Source organism: Juglans regia, chromosome 2 (assembly GCF_001411555.2).
Source record: "Juglans regia cultivar Chandler chromosome 2, Walnut 2.0, whole genome shotgun sequence".
NCBI lineage: Eukaryota > Viridiplantae > Streptophyta > Magnoliopsida > Fagales > Juglandaceae > Juglans > Juglans regia.
In genome coordinates, this window is record NC_049902.1 from 17,724,884 (window position 1) to 17,751,503 (window position 26,620).

The 26,620-nt window shown below is 38.1% G+C and overlaps 1 protein-coding gene across 1 annotated transcript; it reads right to left on the reverse strand.

Moving 5' to 3' along the window:
- Positions 1-589: 589 nt before the first annotated feature.
- On the reverse strand, positions 590-2,823 carry LOC109005254 (homeobox-leucine zipper protein HAT4-like). The gene is made up of 4 exons (XM_018984088.2): positions 2,503-2,823; positions 1,793-2,103; positions 1,450-1,529; positions 590-1,337 (listed from the first exon to the last, which is right to left on the reverse strand). Exons 1-4 carry the CDS (start codon positions 2,669-2,671, stop codon positions 998-1,000), a joined length of 900 nt encoding a protein of 299 aa, XP_018839633.1. The 5' UTR covers positions 2,672-2,823; the 3' UTR covers positions 590-997.
- Between the last annotated feature and the right edge of the window lie 23,797 nt (positions 2,824-26,620).

The window sequence follows — 26,620 nt, forward strand, 5'->3', positions numbered from 1 at the left end:
AATCTCAAGATTTGATTCAAGATTTTCTCCAACTTTTTTTTAAAAAAAAGTATGGAGACTTGCATATCTAATTACGGCATCTCGTATTATTCCATCCCAACTGTTAAAACTTTTTTTTCTCTTTGGATTCTAAATGCGGAACTTTTTATAATTTATACTAATTTTAAATAGATAAATTTTATGCAAATCTTTATAAAAAAAAGTGAAACTCATTTTAAAAAGTGTATAAAAAAAAACCAACTTTTCATCATTGAAATTTACTTTTTTTTATAAAAAATTTATATAAAATTTATCTATTTAAAAATTACATCTAACATTACCCATTAGAAAATAGTAATATATATTTTTTAAAAAGAAAAATAAAAGATTATAAGAATCTTTATAAGTGTTGAACTGCCAATCCCACATGCTATTTTATAAAATTACGGACCCACCACCAAAACCCAATAATATACAAAGAACCCCACGAAATCCCGCGTGCAAAAGCTAAACAACAGATATAAAGTAAGATTCCTCGGGCATCACGAGTAAAACCAATATAAATTAGAGGGTTAGGACACAAGACGGATGAGATGACAAGTCACAACACTGATTAAATAAAATGATTTTAAATAAAAATTATAAAATATATTGTTAGAATACAAGACTGACTTTTCTATTAAACAAATAATTAGATTTACATTTACAGCCAAAGTCCCCACTCTTTCTTTTCCTTGGAACTTCCAAAGTCCGTCGTCTCCCTTTTTAGTCGGTGAGGAAAAGAAGATGATAATGGTATTAGTGCTAACAACTAAGCTAATACGTAGACCCCAAAAAGAGGAAAGAAAGAAAGATGGGTCCGATAAGTAAATACACGAAAGATTGAGACCCACAGAATCACATTCTACCAACCATATCTTAGACCTCTGGTCTTTGAACATACAATCCCATCGGTACACTGTTACAACTGAAACCCTATTTGTAATATTTTTTTTATTTTTTTGTTTAGCTCTGTAAATTATGATCGCTGGTGATGTGAATCGAACGGCCGACGTGCGATGGGACCGGGCGTGGTGGCCCACGGGTTGATGGAAACGTGGCGTGCGTGAGTGGAGACCACCTGGTGGTGGGGCCGGGTGTCCACGGTGGCTGATGAACAAACGGGGACGGCGACACGCTCACATGAGGGGCACATGGTGAGGGTGGTGGGTGGGGTCATCTGCATGTAGAACTGTGGGGAAAGTTTCAGTGCTCTCAGCTCTTGAACTTCCTTCTGCAATCGTCTGTTTTCATCCGTTAGATTCTCGCAGCATCTCTTCAGGAACTCGCAGTCCACCTCGGTTTGCTTCAACTTTGTCCTGTGATTTCAGGTTCTCGTAAGAATGGGGTATATAAATGTACTGATTCGATTTCGGGTATTTTACTGCATCAATTAAGTGGTGTGGATAGTTTCTTTTTGAGAATCCTCACCTGGCCCTTCTGTTCTGGAACCAGACCTCAACTTGTCTAGGTCGGAGTCCTAGCTGCTTAGCCAACGCTAACTTCTGCTTCTGCCACAATAAAACCACCCATTTATATGTCAGGATAATTCCAACCCAGAGCCATTCCTCCATGCAAAAAGACGCCAGAAAGAGTTTTGTTTGTTTGCTGAGAAACTACGTATGGATGATATCAGTTATTTTTTTTCCTTATTCTTGACCATCTAATATTCGTAAAAAGCACTCAGATCAATATTTCTTGTTCTTTTTAGAGTTGGTCACAGAAGAAGCAAGTTCGGCCCTGGTAAAACCGAGTTTTGCTGCATATTACTTACCGGGTTGAGAGTATTGTGCTCCTTGAAGCTGTCTTCAAGAATAGCGGACTGGTCTTTGGAGAGCCTGAGCTTCTTTCTCGATGTTTCACCGTCTTCTTCATCACTGGCACCTCGAGAGCAATCTCTCTCAATCTCAAGCTCTTCCCCGTTAGCTTCCCTCTCGCTCCGCTTTCCGCTCAAGCTAGATATGGTGCTGTTAGGGGATGAGACGCCCGCTTCTTCTTCGCAATCGCCTGAGGAAGGCAGCCGGTTCACGTCGATGCCTCGGAGGAATGATCGAGTCTCTGCACGGCACGATTCGGAGTTTCGATCTACAAAATTAAATTGGAAGTGAGAACAAGTGAAAAAGACTATGTTTTGATCGAGAAACAGATCTGAAGAACGTACACGAAATGCATGACTTGTGGAAAGGTGGTTGATTTGAGTAGGCTTTGGTGTGAACAAGAGAAAAGGTTGACGGAAATAATTATAAAAAGTTAGTTGTTAAAGAAATCAAACATAAAAGAGCAAAAAAAAGTAATATTATTTTTTACCAAGTTCCTTGTAAAGAAAGGAAAAAACAAACAAGAAAATAAGGAGCTCGTTTGTTTCCCGGGAAACAAGTGAGAGAAAGGAGGAGAATATGGTTTGCACGAAACTAGATCTGGTCATGGAAACCATGAAGATTTAAGGTACAAAGAAAAACCTGTAAAGAAATATAGGAGACGCACCTGACGAAGGGAAGGCCGCCTCATTCCAAGAGGGCTTTGGAAGATTGAATCCAGAAGGAGAAGCAGCAGAAGATGGGAGCAAAGAAGGCCTGAGATTTAGCTGTAGAGAACGGTTGTTCTGAGGGAAGCTCAAGCTCAGACTCAAACCAAGATCTTCCTTCTCAACCATGATGATAGCTAGCTCTTCGAAATAAAGGGAAAAAATAAATGCTTTTCTTTGGAGAGTCAAAGGGAGAGGGGTGACGGTTCTCGTCTGTGTCTCTGTTTCGTAGAGAGGCAATGAAACAGATGGGTTTGGTTGAATTGGTGGGGGTGGAGAGTGGTGTGGTGGGGTTTATATAGAAAGAAGAGAAATGGTAGGAGTGGTGTTTAAGTTCAATCATGACCTCGTGTCAGGAAGCCCAATTATCTCAATCATGGCTTTTGCACCAAGTTATTTATTACCTTCTTCGTCTTCTTTTTATTGTGTTTACGTTCAGTTTGTTTTTTAAAATAAATAAAATAAGACGGAAAAAAAATTAAAAATTAGATAAAATGTTATTAAAATATTTTTTTTAATATTTTTTTTATTTTAAAATTTAAAAAAATTAAATTATTTATTTTATTTTATATAAAAATTTAAAAAAATTATTATAATTATATAAAAGAAAATGAATTAAAAAAATTTATAAAAATCAACTAGATCTACGTTCTTCTCTCCCGCAAAATTTATACATACATATATTATATTTATTTTATAATAAAAATAATTTACAATCTAATAAATTAAATTATATTAATTTATAAATTTATTTTTATAAAATTTATATATAATTAAAGAAATTAACATTGTTGAATTATTAACTTATATAAAATGTTTATATAACTAAAGTTTATATAAGTTTATCTATAAACAACAATGTTATCAAACTATAGTATATAAAATTAATTTTTTAAATTTTTTAAATCTAATAATTCTCTTAGTTGAATTATTAACATTGTTGTTTATTATTGTTCTTTTATTTTTATTCACAAACAATTAATTATTTTTTTATTATTAATAAATTATTTAAAATAATTTTAATATCTAAACGAGATCTAACTCGAGTTAGTTTGAAGGTAGTCACTAGGCTACTTCTAACTGTTTAAAGAATTCAATGGAGTGAGCGAGAAAAAAAAGAGGTGTTTTTATTTTTTGAAAAGGAAATGTTATGTTGTCATTTTGAAATGTTATGTTGTCATTTGATTGCTGCCAATGGCCACTAGTACATTTTTAGTATGTTTTGTTTTTTAATCATACATCTACTACAACCTTGCTATAATGGAAGGACATAGGTTTGCACGTAAATGGAGCTCCAGTAAACCTCCAAATGGGAATGGGATTGCATTCAATGGGTTCAGTGGAAAATTTACAGGATTAGGTCGGACAATATTATTGTGCACATCTTTTCATACATTTTAAAGCTTATCAGATATGAACATGCAATCAAAGGATTTTGACTTCTTTTTTTTTTTACATATTTTTTTTAATTCGAATTCCGAGAATGAAAGTTTAATGGAGATAGATCTTGTAAAGGTATTGAAAAACGTTGGATGATAATGCAAGCAGGACGCAAATGCCGCTTATGTAAAAAAGAAAACGATGCCGTTTATTATTTGTATCTACACGGTAAGCTACGACGATAGTTTCTATTCGATAGATTATTTGAGTCAAGACTTGTTTACCTTAGCTCCATCTCAAACATTGACCCTTTTCGTTTATGGTCGAGCACGGCCTCCTCTCTTCAACAGGTGAGCTTCAGATCTTTAAATTCTGTTTTCAAGAAATTGATTTTGTTTCAGATTACGATTTGTTCAAAGATTTAGCTTTATATCTGACCTGACCAAGCAGCAGATCTAAGACACGAAACCAATCTTGAGCCTGAAGTGATTTTCGGCTCCTTTGAAAGAGAATCAACAGATCATCAAATAACAAAAATGTGAGATCTTGAAGAAGAAAAATAGCTAAAATTTGTTTCTAATTCTTACTTAGCAGAAGATTTGAAAACCGTCTAGATTTGCACTATCTTTTTCTCTGTAAATTTATCAACATTGCTTGCCCAAATTTGAACAATTTTCTTCAAAAAAATTCCTCTGTATTTTGGTTTCAATCTGAGTGAGACTCTCCGTTGGCTAATTCTCCCTTGCTCCTCTTTTTGTTTGGTCAATCTTTTATTTTTTCTCCTGCCATTGGTTTGGGTATCTTCTTTCATCTTTCTCGCATTTCTTCTTCTTTGTTATTTTTTTTTTCAATTGACGTGGCTATTAAAAATTATTATTCTAAGTGCCGACTATGCATCGTTTGCAAGTATCGACTGCCCCTAGCAAAATTGAAAAGTATTTATTACTTGAGAATTTACTAATCATTAATTACTATTTATTTTTATATTTTATATTTATAATTTTTTTTAAAAAATGTGGAAATATTCTTAATTAGATATAGAGATATTTTTTATAAAATATAAAATAATGAATAATAATTGATAAAAATAATTTTTTTATTACTTATCTATTTCTTTTATTTTAAATCTTAATTATCTTGAATTTAGATGTTATGTTGAATTGAGTTCTTTATAAATACTAGTAAGTTAAGTAGGTGGAGTAAGTTATGTGGAATCTATCTAAAATGAATTTAGATGTATTTGTATGTTAAGATAAATTTAGTATTATTTATGAAAAATTAAAAAAGATTGTAGATCTCATGTATAAAGATGAATTGAGTTGAAAATGATTATGGTTCTTACGTATAAGGAAGTTTTGAGTCAATGTGAGTTTAATAGTTTGAAAGTTAAGTATTTAAATATTAAATTAAAATTAAAATTAAATTAATTTTAATTGATTTTAATTGAATTTTGCAACCAAACGAATCCGAGTTTTTTTATTTTTTAATGACACCAGTTGAAGTACTTTATTCACAAACATTTGTGTATTTTCTCGAGGCTTTAGTAGGGATGATAATTTTTAAATGTTCAATATTTACACAAGATTTAAATATTTAAATATTATAAAACTCGCGTATGACATGCATACGAGGGAGGGAGAGAGAGAATATATGCGTATCAGCACCAACGACAGAGCATTGAAATGGTGGACCACCTAAGACACCTGAACACCATCCAACAATTAGAATCCCGGACCATACCAATATCAACGGCTGATATAAACTCTAATAATAGGAAGAGGAGATGGGAGAAGAGGGAGGTGGGGGGCAAGGAAGAAGGGTACTAGACAACGACAACCATCAAATCAAATAAAAATGTAGATGATCGCGATGGTTGGAACGAACCAGACAGACAACCTTTTAATTTTAGTGGGACCCATCTCCTCTATCTCTTTTATTTATTTATTTATTTATTTATACTTTGAAAAATCTTCCACCCCAACCCATGCGATAACCACGAGGGACTCCCCCTCCCCACTTTGGACAAAAGCGTCGCTTTCTTAACCTTTTCTATCCAAACAAAAAAGAACCGGACGTTTCCTGAGCCTGTGTCGATCGCATGTACGCGACTGTATCCAACGCTCAAGAAATAAGACGGGGGACCCTACGAACAGTGCATTTCGCCATGAAGCGTCTCCTCACGACTTCTGAGAGAGCGTTGGAACCTGAGTGGAGCATTGAGTGGTCAATAACGATTGAGTTATCTCACTCCTCCGCGGCTAATAGCCCAGTCTTTTAGATTGCGTTCGATTGTGCGGTGATTTTTGATATTTTGTAAATAATAATAATAATATATTAAATAATAAATAGCAATAAAATCTTTTTAAAACACTCCATTATCCAACCGGAGCTACACAACTAACATCATATTATTTCCATCACATATGAGTTATGGGGAGAGAGTAAACAACAATTTAAAATGATTTCTTCACTCGTTCATCTCTCATTTTGCTTATTAACTTTATAAGCTAGGTCTAACACTCTCCAACCACGCACCCCACAAGTGGAACCTTGATTCATAAATGTTTGACAGTCCATCACACTTGGCTCACTATCAGCATCATGTAACCCTCGCATTATTGGATTTGTAGAGTCTGATTTGTTGATATGTTGATTTAATTTGATGATCCGAGCTGACAAGGATGCATTATGGCCTTCTGGCAGATTTTTGACATTGTTTGCAATCAGAGTAAGTGTTAAACAGAAAGTTTGCTTGATGTTTTCGCAACAAGTGGCTCGAGCGAAACTCAGAAAAAGAATTCACTCAATACTTTGCTCAAGTGAATAATGCAAAAAAGTAAAAATTAAGGGTTTCCCCAAAGTGTATTTTGCGATTCTTCAGTACAATAAAATCCTCTACAGCTTTATTGATGTAGTCACATTGCCGAATTACGTTAATTTTGTATCGTGTGATTGATTTTCTTATTTTTGCTTTTGATTTATATGTCATCATTTTTCACAACAACTGGTATTAAGAGCCAACGTTCAGGTCCAAAGGGAGAACGATAGCTGGAAACAAACTGAAAGCATCTGGAATCGAGAAGTTTGACGACACTAACTTCAGGTAGTGGAGGATGCAGATAGAAGACTACCTCTATGGAAAGAAACTCCATCTTCCACTATTGGGGAAGCAGTTGGAGAGTATGGACGATACTGATTAGAACCTGTTAGATAAACATGTTTGCTAGTTTTTCGACTGACACTGTAAAGATCAATTGCATACAATGTTATCAAGGAGAAGATCACATTGGATTTCATGCCGACTTTGTTTTAGGGGTGCTACCCGCCCCATACGGGGCGGGGTAGCCCCCACCCCGCCCCCCGCCCCCGCATGGGCGAGGGGTGACAATATGCATCCGCCCCCCGCCTCCGGAGTGCGGGGGCGGGGGACCCCGTACCGGTTGACGGCATTTTTTGGCCCAGAAAACGCTGTAATGGGCCGAAAATGGCCCAGAAACAGCTTCTGGGCCATTTTAGGCCCATAAAAATATATTTTGCATTTTTTAAAAAAGAAGTTAAAATAAAAAAAATTTTCATGAATGAAAATAAATATATACATACACAATTTGATATAATTAAGACTAATGAAATACTACTATAGAGTATAGACTACAAGTTTACTACCTAATAAACTAATAAATAATAATAATAACTAAGCTATTACAAAAATAAAATGGAAAGTCTAACTGTCTAAATCAAATTACAAAATTACAAATAAAAGTGTCCAAGGGACATTGTATCAACATTATAAAATTACAAATAAAATATATAATACATACATCTGATAGAAAAATTAGGGGCTCAAAAATCTACGAAATTAATAATAAAAAAAAAGATGCGAGCGGTTTGGGTCTTTGACTGTGACATTTGGGGCGGCCGGATGGGTAGTCTTGAGGCTTGAGCCTTGAGCACATGTTCATATAGCAGTGGAGGTAGACATCGTCTGAGTCGTCTCATGTGTTGCTACAACAATCAATACTAAAATTAATACTGATGAAATTGAAATGAATATAAATATAAATAATTATGAAATTGAAATGAATATAAGTAAATCAAAATAATAAAATAAAAACAATAATTACCAGATAGTACAGATCCAGACTGATCACCACCCTCTTCGTCGGTCTCTTTAAAATCTAACACATCCGGAACATAAATATCATTTCCCATCGTCCAACTCTGTGTGCATATCAATGCCTCCACAGTTGTAGGAGACAATGAACTACGGAAAGGATCTAATATGCGCCCTCCGGTACTAAAGGCAGACTCCGAGGCAACGGTGCTAATAGGGATGACCAATATACAACGGGCAATCTCAGAAAGGATGGGATATTTCTTTGATGCTACCTTCCACCATCCTAAAATGTCAAAATCATCATCATCTTGAATAAGATCCGTTGACAAATAACTGTCTAACTCTGAAACCACCTCCGTAGATTGATGGACTAGTGTGGGATTATGTGCAAGGGTTTTCGTCCATGCCAATCTACGCTTCTTTGTTGCCCCGGTGTCTGGAGGAGGTGTTGGGATATGTGTAGGTGTAGTAGATGTAGTACCACCCTTAATTGCATTAAACTCATCATAAAATCTATTAAGGGTATCGCGGGCCATCTCACCAATAAGATCAGTCCAAGCCTGATCATACGCAAGTCCCAAACTATATAACATGCCAGAAATTTTTAGACGGGGATCAAGAATAGTAGCCACATATAATAAAATATTGAGTCTAGTCAAATCTCCCCAATACTTGTCAAATTTGACCCTCATGGTCATTGCCATCCCCCTCATCCTTAGATTGGAACTCCTACACATGTCGTCTAATTCTTCTTTCACCCTACATATTTGTTGACAAAATTCATGGCATATAGGGTGCAAAGAAGCAGATAACTTCAACGTGACTTCATAAAACAGCCCGAGAAAATCAACAAATGTAGCAACTACCTCCCAATCATCATCATTAGGCAATCCTAAACCCCCGTGCTCATCAAAGTATTTGACATATTGAATGTCTTCATCACCCAATAATTGAAAGGCTTTTTTTATATTCTTGGGCCGCCTCCAACATCAAGAAGGTTGAGTTCCATCTGGTGGGAACATCAGTACAAAGACCCCTCTTTGATGTTATGCCCACACTCTTCGCAGCAATTTTGAATTTCTCCAATCTAGAAGGAGAAGATCTCACAAATTTCACAGCCAATCTAACTCTTGCAACCGAGTTATCAACATCTTTTAACCCCTCAGTCACAATTAGATTCAAGATATGTGCAGAACATCTAACATGCAAATATTCACCACCTAAGAATGTCTTATTTGCCTATTTAAGATAAGTCTTCAGATATCCCAAGGCGACATCATTAGACGAGGCATTGTCAACCGAAACTGTCAAAATCCTACTCAACCCCCACTCCTTGATTGAGGCCTCTAAGGCCTTCCCAATTGTCTCACCCTTGTGATCAGTTATTTGACAAAACTTGATAATCTTTTTATGGAGAATCCAGTCAGAATCAATGAAATGGACAGTCAAAGACATATAATTAAAATTTTGGACTGAAGTCCAAGTATCGGTAGTGAGGCAAACTACCAAACCCGCCAATTGGCCCCTCAAAACATCTTTATCTTTCCAGTACATCTTTTTAATATCCTTTGCCACAGTGTGGCGAGAAGGAAGCATAAATCTAGGTTCCAATTCTTGGACAAATTCTTGGAACCCTCTCCCATCCACAAACTGAAAAGGTAGCTCGTCTATGACAACCATACGAGCTAACTTCCTTCTACACTCATCAACATTATACTTTGTATACCCCTTCAATGTTGAACCCCCCACTACTCCCATCCGCCATTTTTTTCAGTCCAATTTCTAGTCTTGATTGACCCTTCTCCACTAAGGATCTTAATATTGGACTCTTCTTGCATTGTTCCTCTAAATGGACCTTTAACTGGGATGTACCATGTTTCCTATAGTGACATCCATATATTTTTCCACAATAATTACATTTAGCTTGTGGGTTATTGGGGTCACCACCCTCTAGTTTGGTAAAATGAGACCAAACTACGGAAACAGGTTTCTTACTTTGTGTGGGCTTAGGGGCGGGGCAAGGTGTATTCCCACTCCCAGGGGTTGGAGTAGGGTTAGGTTCTGGGTCAGGGGTACTGGTAGGGGCAGGGGTACTGGTAGGGGTGGGAGAGCTATCAGTGAACTCTCTTTGAGAAGACATTCCTGATTCCACAACACAACAAAAAATAAAAAAATCAATCAACATACGACATAATTCCAAACATGCACTTATCAATCACGTACGACATAATTCCAAACATAAACCTCTAAATTGAGTTAGGGGTTTCAATTGAGTTAGGGGTTTCAATTGAAACCCCAAACTGAAATTGGGGTTTCGGATTGAAACCCCCTCAATTTTAGGGGTTTCAATTGAAACCCCTAAATTGAGTTAGGGGTTTCAATTGAAACCCCAAACTGAAATTGGGGTTTCGGATTGAAACCCCCTCAATTTTAGGGGTTTCAATTGAAACCCCTAAATTGAGGGGGTTTCAATTCAAACCCCTAAATTGAGTTAGGGGTTAGGGGTTTCAATTGAAACCCCTAAATTGAGTTAGGGGTTTCAATTGAAACCCCAAACTGATTTGGGGTTTCGGATTGAAACCCCCTCAATTTTAGGGGTTCAATCCGAAACCCCTCAACTTGAGGGGGTTTCAATTGAAACCCCTAAATTGATTTAGGGGTTTCAATTGAAACCCCAAACTGAAATTGGGGTTTCGGATTGAAACCCCCTCAATTTTAGGGGTTCAATCTGAAACCCCTAAACTTGCGGGGGGTTTCAATTGAAACCCCAAAATTGAAAATTAAGGGGTTTCAATTGAAACCCCTAACTCAATTTAGGGTTTCGGATTGAACCCCTAAATCAATTTAGGGGTTCAATTTTGAGGGGGTTTCAATTGAAACCCCAAAATTGAAGGGGTTTCAATTGAAACCCCTAACTCAGTTTAGGGTTTCGGATTGAACCCCTAAATCAATTTAGGGGTTCAATCCGAAACCCTAAATTGAGGGGGTTTCAATTGAAACCCCAAAATTGAGTTAGGGGTTTCAATTGAAACCCCTAAATTGAAAATTAAGGGGTTTCAATTGAAACCCCTAACTCAATTTAGGGTTTCGGATTGAACCCCTAAATCAATTTAGGGATTCAATCCGAAACCCTAAAATTTAGGGGTTTCGATTGAAACCCCTAAATTTGAAGCACAAATTTCGGATTGGAACCCTAAATTGATTTAGGGTTCCAATCTACAAACAAAAACAAACACACAAGTACAAAGAAACAGACGAATCAAACACACAATCAAAATTCTCCACAGCACACAAATTCACAAATTTCCCATCCTCCATCTCCGATTCAACCCAACCTTCCTCCAATCTCCAATCCAAAACCAAAAAAAAAAAAAGAATGGGTTTCGGATTTTACCTTTGAGTGGTGGCGAAATCCCAGTGAGAGACGGAGACGGAGAAGTGGCAGCGGTGGTGCTGCTCGTGCGAGACGGAGATTCGACTGAGAGAGAGAGCGGCTTGTGGATGCGAGTGCGAGACTCAGTCAGAGAGTGAGAACGTGAGAGATCGGCGAGGCCGCGAGAGACTCAGAGACAGAGAGTGAGAACGGGGAGTGAGAGAGGAGAGAGTTCGAGAAGCGGAGGAGAATGCAGACGCGGGGAAGGGGGGGACCTTAACTAATAGTGAAACGGCGCCGTTTCACTTCTAGTGAAACGGCGCCGTTTCACCATTAGTTGAGACTTGAGGGGCGGCACGGGACGGACGTCACGGACCTAAGTGAAACGGCACCGTTTTGTCTATAACAAAACGGCGCCGTTTCACTCTACTTATTTGTTTTTTTTTTATATATATATATAATTTTAATTATATTTTATCTATATATATAATCAAGCGGGGCGGGGGAAAAGAGGGGCGGGGCCTCGCCCCATCCGCCCCCCGCTTCCGCATCTTCCATGGGGTGCGGGCGGGGCGCCCCGCACCCCGCTTTAGCGGGCCGGATCCCCCGCCCCGCATATGCGGGGGCGGGGCGAACGGGGCGGGTCAGCGGGGAACGGGGCCCCGCTGCCCACCCCTACTTTGTTTGGTATGTATGAAAAACCGTCCATAAATAACAATGTGCATCTGATGAAAAAATAATTCGACCTAAGGATGGCATAAGGTATGCCTGTTGCCCAGCACCCAAGTTTAATATTATGACAAATCAATTGTCGTCTATAGAAATTGAGTTTAATATTAACAATGGCGTCGTCAATGGGATCCCTATAGACTTTACGTGTCCTTCATATGCCTGCGACAACCCATTCTCAGACAACTCAGAGATAAGACAAAACAACGTCAACAAACATGGAAGCGAGGCTCTCCGCAATAGAACAACTGGTAGGAAAGCTAGCTACTGAGGTGGAGACCCTCCAAAAAGAGTAGCCACCAACAAGCCAAAAAATGAAGTAGAACCAAGTAACAGCGAGCATGTAGGATCTAGAAACGCAGGAGAAGGAGGTGACGTGAAGGAAGAAAGAAAAAACATGTTGGACAAGCTATGTAAACTAAAGGGAGATACAAAGAAATGGCGGGAAAGATGGGCACATCATCATCAGTAGACCAATTGCTCACCTGTACAAGCCTACCCTACAGCGAGGGGGTGATGGTTGTGCCCCTACTACTAAAGTTCCGAGTTCCCCTCATGGACATGTACGATGGGGCTAAAGGCCCCATTGAACAACTGGAAACCTTCAAAGCCCACATGACCTTGCATGATTTCTAGGAAGAAGTGGCCAGCAAAGCTTTCTTACTAACCTTGAGGGGGCCGATGAGAGTATGGTTTGGGTCTTTGGCACCCGGGTCCGTAGATGGTTTGGGGAGCTGACTCGTATATTCCTCACACAATTTATGGGAAGCGAAGAAGAAGACGCCTCTTGGTGTACCTCCTCACCATGAAGCAGGGGGAAGACGAAAGTATTCTCCCCCTGCAACTGACTTAACGACTACTCAAGAGCCGTCACCTTCGTAGTCAGTTTATCAACCAGTGCGAGAGACCTCGGAGAAGAAGTCTATCAAAGACTTGGTCACCCGTTTGAGGGACTCTGATCGAGCTCCTCCCACCTTAGACTGAGGAGTGGCCTCCACGAGGTCCTCTTCGAGGGATGGCCGAGTGCCGCCTCCACATCTTCAACTGCCCTCGCAACCCTCTATGCGGGCTGATAGAGGGTGGGGAGAGAAGGTTGCCCTCGGTCCCAGAAGAAAGTTCTTTGCCTAGACTTTGAGGCTCCCCTCTCTCACTGGCACTTCGTGGATTCTCTCACTCAGTCCTCACCTCCACGACCATCTCAATATCAGTAGCAGGCGACCTTACGACAGGTGTGGGAGGGAGAGCAGCGATTGTCTTCTCAGCAGCAAGGTCAGGAACCACGACCAACTTTGGCTTTACTCCTTCCATCAAGAAGCTCTCCCAATAGATTCCTCAGTCGGGGCCACCATGAGCTCGACGGCGACGGCGGTAGAAGCAGGTCCCTCTCATGACGGCTGGGCGAAAAGGGACTCGGGAGAAGATTTCTTCTCCACGCCTAGGCTGGAACCTTTTGTGCAATCCTCAGCAGCACCCTCGAAGACTTGACCTTCGATGGCGGACTGCGCTGTTGATGGAGAGGAAGGGATCATTTCCACATTGAACTCAGGAGGAGGTTCTACCAAAGTTGACAAACGAGGAGCCAGGTCCAAGAGGGCCCCATAGAAGTGTGTTGAGAGCATGTTAGCTCCTCGGGACAACCTATGCGGCCCGTCGACGCTACAGGCATCACTAGGACTACGATTGTGATGGGCTCCGAAATCAAAGCGGCTGCGAAAGGAGGAGAAGTTGGTGCCTCTGAGATGACAGGATTCTCCCCCCGGTCTCCTTAGTGGATTAGATGGATGGATAGATGGGGCTGACAGTCTGCCAGGCACAAATGGTGGGTGGCGTTGTAACTCAATCAGTGCCAAGGACTATCCCAAAACAAATCGAGGAAGGGACACTTGGTTGTTGTTAGCCCTAGCAACCTTCGTGTGAAGTTTCTTCCCCTTGCTCATGGAGGAGGACTCGGAGAATGCTTCCGAGCTAGAGTGGCTTTAGGCTACATAGGAATGGTGCGGCCGTAAAAAACAGTGTGACCAAGGGGAGGTAAAATGGCCCTTATATTTTCCTCCCCAAGGAGACCCTCCGAGAGGACATTGGCTGGGTGATTCTATACCCATTCTTTGACTAGAGCAATACGATGTAGCTGCTCTGGAGAGGCCTTCGGCCGTATAACTTTGTCGTCAAGAACCAACCCCATATGGCTCGAACATGGAACTCACGGTGATTCACCTACCCGACCAGAAATTCCCACCCTTGGCCAAACACGAAGAAAATTTTGGTGGTCCAATATTTGACCTTATGATAACGCAATTCCAAAGAAACGAGGGCGTGCATCGCCTTGAAATTGCGAATGTTCCCCTCACATTTTATGAGGTTGTGGGTCAGGAGAAACTCGCAGCCAACATGCTCTGCGTCTGACTTCAACAAAGCTCATTGCCAGAGGACACAACAACACATGAAGATACTCCAAGCATTTGGGTGGGAAGAGGGGGGCCAATGCGAGATGGTCTTGTAGGCCACTGACGAGACGAGAGAAGGACAACCATAGCCCCCAAGAGAACACGCTGGGGAAGAGGGCCACCTTCGAGGCATAACCCTCATCGTCGGCAGCCCCCTCCCATGGTCCAGGAACCTAAAAAACCACCTTCTCCGGGACATGAAAGGTGGAAGCCAGTGACGACAAGAACTCAAAGTTGACGTTCGAGTGCCAGTTGTGGCCAATATAGAATTGCTCTATGGTGTGAACCTCGGCCTAGTCCAGTTTCTCGAAAATCTTGGGTTGAACGGTCTTCTTGGGAGCCATTGAGATTGAAGTTGAGAAAAGCGAAAGAGAGGAAGAGGAGTTGAGGAAAGAGAATGAGAAGATTAGAACTTTAAAGAGACGAGGATGTGATAAAGGGGGGAAAAAGGATGGCAGAATCATGTTTATATAAAGGGGAAGTGAAGATTGGCCTTCCATATCCATGTGTCAAACGGAGGATGCGAAAAGGTTTGATTCCCGTAAAATGCGCGACATGGGCTCCAATGATGAAGGGGGGAATTCAAATAGACCCCAGCAACGGTTAGCATCCCAAAGTCATGGGAACGCATGTGCCCCACAAAATTGGCAAGACGTGCATGCATCTCACGACATGTACTAAACACTAAACAATGCGACGTGGGGAGAAGGAGCTGTCTGACACCATTAATGCTGAGGGAACTGGAAAGACGCAATCAATTGCAAAATTCAACCGTCAGAAAACGTGCCAATAAAGTTGAGAAGAGAACCATCGCCTAACATCGTTAAAATAATGAAAAAGCCATACATGCATAATCTAGAGCTCGAAACCTGACAAGTAGAAGAGCTGGGAGAGTAATAACCGCCTATTTCTAGGGAAGGGGACCTTAATGGCAGCAACCACAGGAAAATATATAGCAGAAAGACGAAGGCAAGAAGGAATTTCCATTGGACCCGTTCGATGAGAATTGGTGGGGTAACTGTAAGAAGATTTTTATCCCTATTGGCCCATATGGCAACCCCACGGGAGACCACGGGGGAAGTTAGTCAAGGAGCTCAGACAAGCCTAACGACCCTTCTTCAAGAGGAGTCAATGTGCCGTTGCAGAGTACTCGGTCCACGAGCAAAACTCACCCACGAAGCAACTCATGCATGGGGAAAGTGGACGGTAGGGGCAGATCGGACTCGCCTCCCTGACACCACCCTGATGATGCCTTGTTCTAGGAAACCTACACAGGCAGGTGAGCGAGAAATTTGGAGAGCTTTTGATCTCCTGACAGCAGGTATGGAGGGACTCAACAGGGAACACTGGCAGGGTAAAGTGAGTCAGGGAGCCACACCTTATTAACCTTATTAATGGCGCCAATCCCTATACTCCACGCCACATTAATGACGCCGCCCAAGAAGCTATGTCGCATTAAAATATTATGACTAAATGAATAGTGGAAAGGACATAGGCGCCTCAAAGACAGGAATGAGTTGTCCCCACCAGAAATCTAGCATAAAAGTCGATCTCCATGTACAAAGAATTCTCTCGGGGATTCCTCTAAGCTCACACACGAACTACTAAAGAGATATACTAATTTTAGCATCAGAGACTCCCCAGCCTCCACCAAGGTTTCCCACTCTCTGTATTTTCTCAATTGTGCAGGTGAAAGACTCAAAACTTGAGTTACTGGAACCCGGTCCAAAGGCTTATGAAACACGACGTTAACAACTATTATTTGTTTTACATTCAGAATCTCATTTTCTATCTTGTTCCATTTTACAAAATGGTCTAAAATGGAAGAAGAAAATGTGATTTACAAAATCCAATTGAAGAAGAAAATGTTCTTGGCTGCCACAACAATAGTTAGAAGCAGAAGATACAAACAAATGCACTAAAATTGAAAGTGCTTCTTCACCATTATCACCAAATGTGCACTCATACGGATTTTGATTTACATAAAATTTGAGAGGGAATGGAAAGTAAAATGAGGACAACCAAGTTTAGAAAAAGGGGTTTGCTATGACAATGTTGTGAAGTAGGAAAGGAAAATATGGTGAAAATTTTCACCATAAGATACCAAGATTGATGAAGCTGATGCAAAATAGTTGTACTTGTTTAACTATATTAAAAATTACCAATGGCGAGGGTCACTAAGTCGAGAGGCTTCAATGGTCGAGGGCACGGAGAAGAAGTCGTTTGGAGTGAGCTGAGAGAGAGAAAAAAAGTTGCAGCGGCTATGAGACATAGAATGCAGGGTCATTTTCTTTTTCTTTCCTCTCTCTAGACCTACTATGATGTGGCTCAAGAGTTTATTATGTGGATGGCTTACGTGTCTATATTTTATTGGTATCTGTTAATCTCAACAAAATTGCAAATCCGCTTTAAAGCATAATTATAAAAAATAATATTTTAATAATATTTTATTTAATTTTTAATTTATATCTCAATTCATTTCATCTTAATTCATTATCTAAATAAAATCTTAATATCTAATTAAATGTGTGGCTAGTCAATCGGATTCGAGGTTGACCCAACTGAACCGTGACTTGATTGATCCAAATAATTGTTTTATGTTATGTTAATTGTACCAATTAGGGTCAATCCATGATGGGTTAACTCAAATTGACCCGAACTCGATTATGTCCAACTGATGTCAATAGGAGTACGATACATCAATTTGAAAAATAAAATTCACGCTAATATCTTTCATTAATAAAAAGTGTGCAAAACCAGATACTATTGTACACTTCATCTACTTGCCAGCCGACTGAAACATTGAAGCCGATCGAGTGAATTTGAGCCAATTAGGCCAAGATTGAGTAATTGAAGTGAATAAAGATCAAGATTTTTAAGGGGCAGAGATAGGTGGGGTTGGGGGGGGGGGGGGGGACAAGGGAGAGTGGAGTTCACGTGGGGGAGAGTGGTGAAGGGTGGGGAGGGAAGCGTGGGAAGAAAAACCAGACTCCTCAACCCACGTGGACCAACATGTCTTGCTGGGAGACACGTGCTCTCACACAACTTAACTTCCTAGAACACACGTGGGTCCCCACCCCTCCCAAACACAGTCGTGCGTGCTATTTTGTTCCTCCACATCCCGACACCCTTCTCTTCGACAATCATTTGAACTCCCACCTCCTATTATGACGATCCCAGTCACGCTCTCTCAAGGAGCGTGTGATATCCACCAATAAGAGAGGGAATGCCCCGTGGAGCTCGTTCAGATTTCAGGGGTGGGGGTGGGGGTCTCGAACTTTCGTAACCAAGTTCGATATCTTTTATAGCTACAGTACAACAACATTAGGCTGCCCCCCACTTCTCACCGCCCCAAATCTCTATCACCAGGTTCCCCTGAAACTTGGGTCCCCACTCCAAATTAGGAGTCTTGTTTGTTTTACCTTGAACACCCTTCCTTTTCTGTGCATCTAAAAACAACCTACTTTTTTTAAAAAATTGACAGCTAATTCTTTTCTGCGTTGTTTTGTATTGAGATATTTATTTGGAGTTCCTCGTTTTCATCATCTTCTTATATTCTGGATTTATGACTGAAAGAAATATTTAGAATATAAGTAAATATGTTCTATCTGAAAACGCCTTTTCAAACCCCATTTTGTTTCAATGTGTCAGCGACTGACCCTAAACAGCTATGATTGTTTGGTTTTATCATATCATATCAAATTAAATTAATATATAATTTATTTTTATTTAATTATTTTGTGATTAAAATATATATTTTTTTAAAAATAATTGTCTCTGTCACTTTTCTTCATCAAATATTCAAGCTCATCTCTCCTTCGAATATCCTAGATCTGAACTCCAAAATTAATATTAAAAAATAAAATTGTCTCGATCGATAAACTAATACAAAATTATTGGAAAACTATTTATAATTATATATTTATTTTTAATCATTTAAAGAGATAATAAGATCAGAATAATAAATAAATTTTTAAGAAATAATTATTATTTGAGTTTTTTTTTAAATTTTGTTTTTAGGGCTTTTCGTTGATGCTAGACAATATTTTTCTGGGTTAACATTGTAATTTGGTAGATCTACAGATAAATGGAAGCCTATGGACAATCCAATCAACTTTTATCACAATGCACACTTCGATTGTGTTGGTCAATTCCTATATATCCCAAAAAAAGATGTCAAATTTTGTTCCTTCTTGATGTGGAAAACTAGTAGTGGCTAACCAGGGGATATTAATGTGTCATTTCCTGTCTTCCTCCAAATATAAAATGCCCTATATAAAGCTTTTTCAAAAAGTTTGAATTTCTCGTTTTGGATAAGAACGAGCCAGACCCAAACAGTACTAGTAGTGCTTGTAAATACATCAAGTGATGCTGCAAACTTTTCTTTGAAGACTGACCACATTAGTACTTTTAAATGATTTAGGAATATTTGGATGCAAAGTATTTTAAAATTTTGTAAAATAATAATAAAATAGTTTGAGCGAAAATATCTTATTGAGTTTTGGAAGTGGAGGGGCATAAACTAATTCAGTCGAAAGGGTTCAAAGACATCTATCTAGTATAAAAATCATATCATACCATGTGATATGAGACTTCACTCGATAATTGGAAGGGTTTTAATATCACCATAAGGGCTCGTGGGGTGCCACATTGAGCCTGGGTCATGGGGGCCTAACAAGTCACTCACGACTCAAACCCCTTTGGGCCGATAGAGCTTAGGTCAGTTTGTTAGAGAGATGAATGTCTATCCGCTTATCCTGAAACTAATTAGGATACTCACTCATTCAAAACAGGTTGATAGCTCGAAGGTCTCGGGATTCAAATTGCAACTAGTGGGCAAAACAGTTAGTCCAATTGATCTTAAGAATACAAGTTCTCTATTTAAAGGATCCATGTATGCTAATGAAGTCTCTGGAATAATTGGTTTTAAGAAAACTCATATCGTTACCGACTTAAACATCAGGGGGGTCCCGTTCAACCCCAAACCATCTTACTTTTTGGTTGTAGGAGATCGAGAATCCGGAGCAGTGAAACACGTCTTCAACAGGAAGAGTGAGAGCCAAAGTTGAATAAAGATCTCATTTAAAATAAGAATTGTATTAGAGTTTGTGAAAGTGAATAAATAAAGTTAAAAAATTATTTGAATAAATATTTTTAATATTATTTTTATTTGGAAGTTTATAAAAGTTGTATTGATTTTTATGTTTAAGTAATTATTAGGTAATAATTATGAAAAATTCTACTAATCATCCTTAAACTACGCAACACACATAATTTTTTATTTTTTTTTCTCTTATCAAATGTGTAGTGTATGAATTTTGAGTTGAAAAATTAAATTAGTTTAGAAAGAATAAAAAAAAAGCTAAAAAAAGATATAAGTATAATATGTGAGGATGATGAGTAGCAAAACTCAATAATTATATAGAAAAAATTGAAAAATTGAAATTAAAAAAGTGTTGTAATTGAGTGATGAAAATGAAATTATGAGAAAATTTAGAAATTCTCATATTTATAAAAGATGCCCTTAGAGTCCTACTAAACTCAGCAACATTCCTAGCTAGTTTAGTGTCTGTTTCTGGTTGCAATTATCACTTTTTAATGCTTAATTGATTAGAAATTTGATACCCATATAATAAAACATTCAATAAACTTAAGAAAATATATTTTCTAGTATTCGTCTCCCATTTAAGAGATTCTAATGGTACGTAGGTAACATGAAATGGTATGAATAAAAGCATCATTGTTTTCTGTATTTCATAATAACTGACATAATTGAGTTAGTAAGTGCATGTTGGTTTGTTCATTAAGTTAGGAAGACCCTTTTACGCAACATTGTTGACTAAACTTTTGGTCTACACCTATACATGTCATAATATGTACATCATTAAGGAATCCAGCAATTATTTATACATTTGTGCGTGTTATTGATACCAGATAATATTTATTATTTAAATCTACTTTTTTAAAATAATATTTTAGAAATAAAAATTTTTTGCAAACTGATATATTTTTTTATCATATATTATATTATAAAATTATTTTTCTTGTATAATAAATTTATGATATTATATAAAAATAACTATGCAGGTTAGTTTTTATGATGAAAATTTTTCTCATCAATCACTATTTATTACCTCACACCCCACATCTTATAAAAAATATTTCTACACCTTTTTAAAAAATCCCAAATTGTTTAAAATAACTATAAATATAAAATACGATCGTGAATAATAACTTATACATAATATTTTTTTTATTTTTAAGCTTAATTTAGATGGCGGAACATCTCAACCATCCTTCTATCTCTTTTGTTAGAGACTCTCAATTGATGATTTCTTCTATTTATAAATAAGAACAGATTTGTCAAATAATACATATTTTGGAAGATATTGCAAACTCTTTGAAATTCTACACAGATTGGAGCTTTCATAAGATTGATCAATCTCAAAATTGATTTGCACACTCGGTTGCGTAATAAGTAACTACAAACTTTTTATTTGGTAACATTTTATTAGATATTATTTTTTTTAATATTTTATATATTGATAGTAAAAAAGACTCTCTTTAATAATTTGAAATAGTTTTATTTATTTATAATATACAAGTTTGCTTAAAAAAAAAAAAATCTTAGTACTTCTCTAAAAATTAAAAAAAAAACATTAGAATAATTAAAGATTACAGAAGAATCAAATTAACGACGATGAAACAACCCCCTCGAATCATAACCTACTTGAATCCTACTGTTTAACTTTTAAGGCAAAAGTTGAAATCCCTCCACGCGCCTGCTAATAAATCGCTTACTCCAACGTACTACCATCCTATCCAAGAATGGCACAATTATTGGAGCGTACAAAAAACGCGTGGAGGAAATGATAGTTGGGTAATTCTTGAAGTAGGATTTTATGGGGGACCGACAAGATGTCGAATGATGATTAAGGGTGTCCCCACGGGTGCGTGATAGCTGTCCCACGTGTTCCCTCCTCGTCTTCACACGAACCCCAATAATGCATCGCTCTCTCCTTCGCTGTCTCAATTAAATTTTAGTTTGATTTTTTTAAGAGTAAGCTTGGCTTACGCTACCCGACATGCCCCCCGCATCAATCATACCCACCCTCTACCCCCCACCTCCCTGAACCCCCGCTCCCTGCCGTACGAGACTCATTCCCCCATGTGATTCTCACGTGAACTTGGACCCTTTTCTATGCTACTTCCCCTGTCCTCATCCTCACCTGTCTCTACTCTCTTTACTTTCACTCAGAAAAAAAGCTTTTGCAATACGAGGAGTAGGAGAGTAGATCTAATATCTATATTGTATATTATATAATTCATATATTTTAAATTATTTCCTTCTTTCTTTTTGAAAGTAGAAATTAATAATTTTTAACTTGTTCAATTTATTGTAATAGGATTAATTTGTATAAATTTTAAATAGATAAATTTCATACAATTACTTTATAAAAAAATATATAAAAATCTATTTCTTTCCAGTTATATACTTTTTTACAAAAAAATTTACACAAATTTTATCTATTTGAAACTTACATATAGTAAAAGATCTGTGATTTGATTGGCATAATTCCCAACCTCTAAAATAGAAGTATAAAGTTCGAAATCTTTCTCCCACCAAAAAAAAAAAAAAAAAAAAAAGCTTGCATCTAATATTATTCTTGTTCTCATATTCTCAAGTTTGTTTTTAAAGGAATAAAAATAACGTGGAATAACTCCATTTTATCCCATAGTTCTTTTATGAGTAATGCTACATACAGTCGAAGAATGTGTAAATACCGTACAATCGTTTTGAAAAAGAGTGAGATCTACTATTAAAAAATTAATTTCTTTTTATATAGATTTCATATTTATTCACTTTTTTCAAAACGATTGTACAGCGCTTACCACTCACGACTGCAAGTATCATTTCTCTTCCTTTATTTTAACATCAAGAAAATTTATAGAATTCGTTTTCTCAACAAATAACTTTTTTTCAAACATTTTGTTGTCAATTGAAAATATTTTTTTGAAAATACATTTTTTATTTGTTGGTTATAATTTTCTATGGAAATATAACTCTTAATTAGATAGTATTAATGCGTCAATTTATATTCTTATAATAATTTTTTTTTTTACATAGAATAATAATAATAATGTTCATTTTCATTTTATTAATCTGTATTTCTTCAATTAAATATCACCGAAATCCCGTGGGATGGATTGGTACGAGCGAAATAATAAATTCGAAATGAAAACAGTTAGTACTCAAATTAAATGAGGTACGTAGGAGTTGAAAACCATTAATGCATAATTTGGACTTGTATATAACACCGACAACTTCTGAATTGGCCAAGCCGTCGCTACTAACCTCTGCCCGTACAGTACAAGGTGGTTCTATCACCCCACCCCATGTGATCGGCACGTGAACCTGACCCCTTGCTGCTGTTGTTTTATCGGGTTGCTAGCGAGGAGGGCACAATGACCATGTTGGCCCTCCTTGTATTCAATCATTGGTGGTCTGCGATAAGTACATCTTCCAATCCAAATGTTGTGGGTCCATTCGGTCAAACTCCGCTGATTAGACTTCTCACTTTGCTTCGTCATGTCACTATTAAATTATTATTATTATCCCATTTCACCCATTTGTGTCCCCACCAATCACGTTCTTTGTGCTAGAATTCACCCACTTCTTCAAATAACCTAAAAGTTTATTAAAAAAACAAAAAAAAAGTTAACACTACACAAGATTTAGGTCTATTTTATTTTTATAATTCTTTATAATTCATCTTATTTAATTTTATCTAATTATTATAATTTTTTTAAATTTATATACTAAATAAAATAAACAATTCAACTTTTTTAAATCTAAAAATAAAAATAATATTAAAAAAATATATTCTAATAATATTTTATTTAACTTTTAATTTTAATTTCAACTCATCTTATCTGATCTGTCAAAATAAACGAGACATTAAGATATGTAACTTTTTGTGCATATATTTTTTTAAAAATATATTATTTTTATATAAAAGAAATGAATTCTTTTACCTTAGATCTTCGACTCATACCTAGAAACTTTATATAAAATGATTAGGCATATTAATGTGTTTTTTTTTTTATTAATATTGTAAATGGGTTTCTAGCTTAAGGTACCTTTCTTTCGTGCCATGAAGTGCTTTGCTCATGTCGTAGTCTGATTTTTAAAATTGCCAGGCAAATGCTAGCTTTTTCTTGTGCTGTGAAGTGCTTTGCACGTGTGTGCTAGACTTGTAACACCCCAAAACGGAAGTAGTCATCGTATAAACATATATTCTGTCATATACGCATCATACCGAATATTTTCGGGAGATCTGACTAGATGCCAGAATTGGGTTAGGGACAACTTTTGACCACAAGAATATTTACGGTTATTCATCATTGTCTCACAATTTGACGTAAACTTCTAAGATTGGCATCACTGTTGATCTAATTAGAGTTATTTGAGTCATCGATGACGTCCACTGTCGGGAACACATGATCCAGAACTAGGGGTAATGGAGTTGGTGGAGGAGGATTTACCACCAAAACTGGTGTCGGTGGAGGTGGAGCAACAGAAAATAAAGAATAATTGAGGTTTCTACAAATTATCTAGCGGTACTCCATCCAAACTAAAAATATCCCAAACTCTCACGGAATTAGACCTTAATCCTCCATCATTATTCATTAAATGGGAGTTCAATGTGGTTCTCAATCTGAGGGGGTAAAATGTTAAAGCTCAATATGCCACCATGCCAAATTAGGAAAAAAGAGAGACAAAAATACATGAGTGAAGAACAAGGGGGGACATGACAGACAGGTAGTAGGGGGCTTCAAAACATCAACATGAGTGGCATGAGTGGGAAGAGAAAGACATCCTGACACACGCACAAACAAGTACACGCAACAAATAGATGTATAAAAAACCTTTAACCGGACGACCAAAGGGGACTCTAGACTTCGACTTCTTCTTCAATCTCGGAAAGGAGCGCACTTGTGAGATTTTCTTTATCAATAAGTGGATCTCCAGCTTCCTTTTTACAGTGAGATGTGAGGGACCATGTGAGACTATAAACAAATACTTTGTGCAGGGATAAAATGATAAAACCCAATATACCACCAGACCACATTAGGAAAAAAAAAAGACAGAAAGACATGAGTGGGGATCAAGGGGGAACATGATAGGCAAGTGGCAGGGGGCTTCAGAGCATCAACATCAGTGGCGCAAGTGGGAAGATAAGGCATCCTGACACATGCAATGACGGGCACGTGCAACAAATAGATGTATAAAAAGCCTTCAGCCAGATGACAAAAGGGGACTCTGGACTTCGACTCCTTCTTCTTCAACCTCGAAAAGGAGCGCACCAATGAGATTTTCTCCATCAACAAGTGGAACTCTAGCTTCCTTTGTACAGTGAAATGTGAGGGACCGTGATAGACTATAAACAGATACATTGTGGGGGGGGAGATAAAATGTTAAAACCCAATATACCACAAGGCCACATTAGAAAAAAAAAGACAAAAAAACATGACAGGCAGGTGGCAGGGAGGCTTCATAGTATCAACATGAGTGACGCAAGTGAGAAGAGAAGGCATCCTGACACACGCAATGATAGGCACGCACAACAAATAGATGTATAAAAAGCTATCAGCTGGATGACCAAAGGACACTCTAGACTTTGACTCCTCCTACTTCTTCTTCGACCTCGGAAAGGAGCGCACTAGTGAGATTTTCTCCATCAACAAGTGGATCTCCTGCTTCTTTGTACAGTGAGATGTGCGGGACCATGAGAGATTGTAAAAAATATACATTGTGAAAAGATAAAATGTTAAAGCCCAATATACCACCTGGCCATATTAGAAAAAAAAAGAGACAAAAAGACATGAGTGAGGAACAAGGGGGGACATGAGAGGTAGGTGGCAGGGGGGCTTTAGAACATCAACATGAGTGGCGTAAGGGGGACGAGAAGGCATCCTGACACAAGCAATGACGGGCACCCGCAACAAATAGATGTATAAAAAGCTTTCAGCCGGATGACCAAAGGGGACTCTAGACTTCGACTCCTTCTTCTTTTTCTTCAACCTCGGAAAGGAGCGCACCAGTGAGATTTTCTCCACCAACAAGTGGATTTCCAGCTTCCTTTGTACAGTGAGATGTGAGAGACCATGAGAGACTGTAAACAAATATATTGAGAAGGGGTAAAATGTTAAAGCCCAATATACCCACCAGGCCACATTAGGAAAAAAAAGACAAAAGGACATGAGTGGGGAACGAGGGGGGACATGATAGGCAGGTGGCAGCGGGCTTCAGATCATCAACATGTGTGGTGCAAGTGGGAAGAGAAGGCATCCTAACACACGCAATGATGAGCATGCGCAACAAATAGATGTATAAAAAGCCTTTAGCCGGATGACCGAAGGGGACTCTGGACTTCGACTCCTTCTTCTTCTTCTTTAACCTCGAAAATGAGCGCACCAGTGAGATTTTCTCCATCAACAAGTGGATCTCCAGCTTCCTTTGTACGGTGAGATGTGAAGGACCATGAGAGACTGTAAACAAATACATTGTGAGGGGATAAAATGTTAAAGCCCAATATACGACTGGGCCATACAAGAAAAAAAAGACAAAAAGACATGAGTGGGGAACAAGGGGAGACATGAAAGATAGGTTGGAGGGGAGCTTCAGAGCATCAGCATGAGTGGCGCAAGTGCGATAGCTGGCATCCTGACACATGCAATGAGTGGCACGCGCAACAAATAGATGTATAAAAAGCCTTCATCCGAATTACCAAAGGGGACTTTGGACTTCGACTCCTTCTTCTTCTTCTTCAACCTTGGAAAGGAGCACACCAGTGAGATTTTGTCCATCAACAAGTGGATCTCTATCTTTCTTTGTACAGTGAGATGTGAGGGACTTTGAGAGACTGTAAACAAATACATTTTGAGGGGATAAAATGTTAAAGCCCAATATACCACCAGGACAAACTAGAAAAAAAAGAGATAAAAAAACATGAGTGGGGAACAAAGGGGGACAT